Source organism: Spermophilus citellus, assembly GCF_964194105.1.
Source record: "Spermophilus citellus genome assembly, chromosome: 2".
In the NCBI taxonomy this organism is placed as follows: Eukaryota; Metazoa; Chordata; class Mammalia; order Rodentia; family Sciuridae; genus Spermophilus; species Spermophilus citellus.
The window spans coordinates 12,586,665-12,592,897 of record NC_138183.1 but is presented as its reverse complement, the minus strand read 5'-3'; the positions used below and the strand labels follow the sequence as shown (position 1 = coordinate 12,592,897).

The 6,233-nt window shown below is 36.0% G+C and overlaps 1 protein-coding gene across 1 annotated transcript; it reads left to right on the top strand.

The window, feature by feature from the left end:
- Positions 1-5,006: 5,006 nt before the first annotated feature.
- On the top strand, positions 5,007-6,008 carry LOC308640751 (olfactory receptor 1J21-like; the record flags this gene model as incomplete). The annotated part of the gene is made up of 1 exon (XM_081278585.1): positions 5,007-6,008. The coding sequence occupies exon 1, from the start codon at positions 5,070-5,072 to the stop codon at positions 6,006-6,008; it is 939 nt and encodes a 312-aa protein (XP_081134711.1). The 5' UTR covers positions 5,007-5,069.
- Positions 6,009-6,233: the final 225 nt, after the last annotated feature.

The window sequence follows — 6,233 nt, the reverse complement described above, 5'->3', positions numbered from 1 at the left end:
TAGTTGTGTTTATTACCACAGCATGAATCAATGTATACTTTTTCATAACAACATATTTTTCAAATGTTGAAAACAATATTAGCAACAAAATGTGTTCTGTTTTCAAGTCTCCAATAATTTTTCAAAATTTTAACACATTTTTTGTTGACCATTTGTATTTTTTTTGAGAAGTGTCGTTAGTTCTTTTGTTCATTTTTTGATTAGCTAATTTGTGTTTTGGTGTCGAGTGTTTTGAGTTGTTGATATGTTCTGCATATTAATCCCCTGTTGGAAGAGTAGTTGGCAAAGATCTTCTCCTTCTGCAGGCTCTCTCTGTGTGTTTGTGTTTCCTTTGCTATGCAGAAGCTTTTAAATTTGATTCCATTCCCCTTATTAATCCTTGGTTTTTATTTCTTGCACTTTTAGAGTCTTGTTAAGGAATTTGGTGTCCGTTCCAGTATGTTGGGGTGTTGACTTTATGTTTTTTTCCCCAATAGTTGCAGTTTATGGTCTAAGATACACTTTGAGTTGACTTTGTGCAGAGTGAGAGATAAGAATACAGTTTCATTTTTCTACATATGGATATCCAGTTTCCCCAGCACCATCTGTTTAAAAAAGGCTATTATTCCTCCAATGCATATTTTTGACAATTTTGTCACATGTCAGATGAGTTTGTCTGCATCTTCTATGCCATTGATTGTCATATCTGTTTTGATGACAATACCATGCTGTTTTATTACTAGCCCTGTAGTATAATGTGAGATTCCACAAGTTTGGGCATATTCCTTTTTCACATTCATTTCTGCCAAGAAATTTTTCCAATTCCCCAATGTCTCACTGCTTGTTCTTCATGACAATATGTTGGTATAATTTCTAAAGTTAGTCCTGTTGGGACTTCTGGTTTTATATGGTGATCAGAAAAAACACAGGACATCATTTCATTTTTTAAAAAAATTGTTAAGACTTATTTTGTGACCTATCATATGGTCTATCCTAGAAAGAGTTTCATGCACTGATGAAAAGACTATATTCTGAAGCCGTTGGATATGATATTTAAATACATCTTAAGATTATTTGATCTGTAGTACAGTTTAATGTTTCTTTGTAGATTTTTTTAAAGTCTCTCTCTCTCTCTCTCTCTCTCTCTCTCTCTCTCTCTCGCTCTCTCTCTCTCTCTGTCTCTCTCTCTCTCTCTCTCTCCCCATGCTCCCCAGTGCCTTCAGTGGTGGGCTGGAAGGGCTGCCAGCCTAGCTGGTGCATCTCTAATATACTATTTCTTATATTATGATCAAAGTTTGGAACTTTCTGAGTCTCTATAACTATTTTGCTGTCCAATGTTGAATTTCAGTGAATTCCCTTAGTCATCCACTTTGCTGAGGAGCAGTCTTCTCACTTTTAAAATCGATAAGAGACTAAGAGAGAGTGCAACCTTCCTCTAATCTACCTAATCTACTGTGACATGTTTTTTATCTTTACTTATGTAGGAAAAGAGGGAGGTGACAATGATGTTGCTGTGTTTAAGATGGAAGTTTTGTCAACCTTTGACTTCTCTAAAACAGGCAGATCAATTGGAGTATTATCATTAGAGAAACAAATGGTCAACCATGATTGACAGGACTCAGAAACCATTCCGGAAGTTTAAATATCTTACTGGACTTCTTCACTTGAAGAGCAGTTCTCAGTACAGCTTGAATTTAGCATAAATAGAAAAAAAATCAATAACATTTGCAAATATTCAAACATCTTCATTTGAACAATGAGCTCATGAAATTCATTTTCTACCAGTATTGAAGAAATTGAGCTGGGATGTACGAAATGGATTGGGATCAATTTTGTAAGTTGAGTACAAAGCAAGCATTCAAAGATTATTTTACAGTATTGTGGGAAATGTGCACCAAAAGAATGCTTTTAAGCAAGCAACTGACATTTATAGAAATGATCATTTGTTCCCCATGTTCATTAGTAGTGATATTTGACATTCCAAATTCTTCATTCAGAGTGATGGTATTTGAGCATTTCTGGTGTTCTGGAAATAGTATGGGGACAAAAGCAAGAAACTTTGATTATCACTCAACCTCCAGCTTGGCTTATTATGGAATCTTAATCACACTTTCCCCAAGATCAATTAAGAAGACAAAGAGTATTGTGAATCACTGGTTCCTAATGACTGGCTCGTGGTTATTTTATTATTCCTCCAAGGTTGAACTCTCTTATGTCTGTTTCAACAAGAATCTCTTCCCCCAAGGGAGCCAAAGGCAATGAAGCAATTAGATCTGGTTTGTTTCTGATTTGGATCTGGGATGGGGAATTGCCTCCGTGCCCCACAGGTCTTTTCCATGGTTTGTAAAGTCAGAGTTCACACTGATTTCTTGGGAGCTGTGAACAAATGTGTATCCATATGCTTATCCTGAATGGTTCCGAACCAATTCTTCTTCCTTTTGCAATGGAAATTTGAGCCCTTTAGAAATCACCTCTTAATGTATTTTGTGCCTTCTAGAGAGAATTAGAAGAAACTTTTTACAACTTGTAGCTGAAGGTATCTGTGTTTATATCTGTTTTCATCATATAAGGGGCTATGTTATGGCAGGTGTAGATTTTACATTCAGTAGTACCATCTTATGTGTTCTGTTTCTATGTGTGTTTGTCCAGTGTGTACAACTGATCCCTAAACACTCCTCTCCTCATAGCACACTGTGACAGACAGCTCCATGTCAGGTAATTTATCTTATATTGAGTATGGGTCCAATGATAATAGGGAAAAATGTCACATAGTTTATGTGATCCTATATCTAACCTTTGAGAGAGAGGTGGGAAAACATCCCACTTTTTCTTAACTTTAACCCTATTAGGTCACGTTGGGTGTTCCTACAAATTGTATCCTAATTCTCTATTATTTTCTTCATCTCTGCTGCCATAATCTAAGAGCAAGAGGACATTATCTTGTACCTAAAGTGCTACAGTCACCTCCTATTCAGATTGCTGCTGACACTCTCTCTTTGGTATAATCTGATCTCTATGTAGATGCCAGCAAGATAAAACACCTCTTAATTCTTTACTTGAGTGTGCTACTGTTCTAGAATAGGTTGAAAATTTCTATGATCATGTACATGGTCTTATATACTATGGCTTCTCAATACTTCTCTGACTCCTTTATTTCCCAGCCTGATCATGGTCTGGCATTTTCTGTATCCCAAATGCCCTGGCCCTGTTGTCTCCATTTTCATTGTCTTCTGGTGACAGGTTCTTCTATTAAGGACTTTTTAAAAAAAACAATAATAAGAATTGGCATCCTTATCACCTTATCCTCTGGTAATTTGACACTCTATCAAAACCATGAATGCTTTCCCTCCAATTTAATTTCTTTGAATTTATGTTACAGATATATATGCTATTGGGAAAAATGACATCAGAATGATGTTGTTTACAATATTGCTGGAAATTGCAAAACATTAGAAACAACTTACATGCCCTGATAGCTAATTTCTATTTTCATTGTGATAAACTGATTGTAACCAACATGGTGATAAATAACAAACAAAAGCATAATTCATGTCAGCTCACAAGGTCCCATTAATATAATATATACCATAATGTGCTGAAGAATATAAGAATTTTAATGGTCATTTCAGTCAAGTTGTGAGAGTTGGTAGATAAATTTTGGTTAAATCTCCAAGTGAGTTTATTATAAATTAGAGAATGAGATACTTTGTTAGTTCTCAAATTATAATTTCCTTTACTTTTTTCCACATTTTATTGGTGCATATAAATTTATTTAATTATTGTACATACTAATGAAATTTTTTTGTTACATATTTGTATGTGCACACAATTTAAGAACATCACTCCCCAGCAATTTTCTTCACTTTTAACAAATCTTACAAAGAATATAGATTCAATTTTTTAGTATGAACATTTTAGGTTATAATCTGTTTTCCTATTATTTTGTGATAGGCCTAAGACTAAGACTAACTGACCTGAAGGAGAAGAGAGAAATGATAATATATTCAATGTAGAAAAATATTAGAACTATGATAAAAATACTGGTTAATAAATATTTAGTATAATATCAAAGGATGAATGAATAAAGACTAATATGTTATAAACATGTGTGAATATGCCACAATGAAACCCATTATTATGTAAATTAAAATGTGCTAATTAAAAAGAATCTTTGGTATCAACCTAGGCTAAGAATCATGAAGAAGAATGCATCATTTGTTTTTGCTACACAGACACAAAGAAATTCTTCAGCAGATTCAAAAAGTGGCTCCTAGAAAAGTCAAGTATTTCCCAGTGTTATAATGACTTCAATAGGACAATTTGGTTTGAATTGAGGGAATACCCAATGTGTTAATCTTGGGTCTTCTAGGTGGACAAATAACATGAACAGAAGTTTTATTAATACTCCTTGAAAATTTCTTTAGAAATAAAGATGGAATGTTAAGATCATTGAATGGGAAAAAGTTCTTCCTTTCTTAAAGGAAGAACTGATAAACGCATTCCAAGGTGTGTCATTAGATATTTTATGTCATAGGCATTGATTCATCCCTAACACCTGTGCCTAAACCTGCTACATATGATTTCCACCAAGTCTCCAAATCTTAATATCCTGTAGATACAAAGACTGTGTCCACTGTGTTCAACTTATTCAAACCATGGAAATAAAGCATTAGGCAAAGTGTATTTCAGAGGCATGGTGAAGGTTAAGAGAGGTCAAAAATCCATTAGACATCACACCATCTAATAGTCTTACCATTAGCTGATTACTGACCTGGTCATGCACACTAATTCGCTAATCTCAAATTTCCATCCTGAACTCAAGTTGAAAATTGGTCTGATTTGATAATCATTCTGATGTTTCAGGGTATCTCTGAAAGATGTTCAGTTGTTTTATAGGTGGAAAAATATCTTTTTTTTCCCAAACCCTAACTAGCTCATTAGTGTGGCAAAAAGCCTGAGATATTTAAGTTAAAATGTACACACTTACTAGTTAAAAAACCATGATATTATTACATAATATTCACAATGACTTCTCATTCTTCCAGATTTCCATTTCTTTTTCATCTCTAGCAAAAAGCACCAAGAAGAACATGAGGAGGGATAATCAGAGCAGTGTGTCTGAGTTCCTCCTCCTGGGGCTCCCCATCCAGCCAGAGCAGCAAGGCACGTACTACGCCCTGTTCCTGGGCATGTACCTGACCACGGTGCTGGGGAACCTGCTCATCATCCTGCTCATCAGGCTGGACTCTCGCCTGCACACCCCCATGTACTTCTTCCTCAGCCACTTGGCCCTCACTGACATCTCTTTCTCCTCAGTCACGGCCCCAAAGATGCTCATGAACATGCTGACGCAGACTCAATCCATCTCCTATGCTGGGTGCATTTGCCAGGCATATTTTTTTCTAATGCTTGCAGATGTTGACAGCTTCCTTCTGACCTCAATGGCCTATGACAGGTATGTGGCCATCTGTCATCCCCTGCATTATACCAGAATCATGAGTCAGAGCCTCTGTTTCCTGCTAGTGGTTGTGTCCTGGGTCTTATCCTTTGCCAATGCCCTTTTGCACACCCTCCTCCTAGCCCGTCTCTCTTTCCTTAGAAGCAACACTCTGCCCCACTTCTTCTGTGACCTCTCTGCCCTACTTAAACTGTCCAGTTCAGACACCACCGTCAATCAGCTGGCTATTCTCATTGTAGGATCAGTGGTCATTACCCTTCCCTTCATATGCATCCTGGTCTCTTATGGCCACATTGGGGCCACCATCCTGAGACGACCCTCCATCAAGGGCATCTGCAAAGCCTTTTCCACATGTGGCTCTCACCTCTCTGTGATTTCTCTGTACTATGGAACAATTATTGCACTCTATTTTGTCCCCTCATCTAATAGCACTAATGACAAGGATGTCATTGTGTCTGTGTTATACTGTCTGGTCACCCCCATGCTGAATCCCTTCATCTATAGTCTAAGGAATCGGGATATGAAAGGAGCTCTCAGAAACATCCTCAGTAGAACAAAAAATTCAATGTGATAGACATTGTCTTCCCTATCAAGTGTATGGTTCTCTTTTTATTTGATATTATTTAGCATTTTGTGACAGCTTTTTCTTCTCAAATAAATAATTTCTTTTCTTAGTTTCATGATTTTTTGTGTATTTAATTTTGTAATTCCCTGCAAATTTATTTTTTTTGTGCAAACTTAATTAGAAATCTAGATTTATTTTTGGTATTAATTTTTTATATATTTTTAGTTTTTC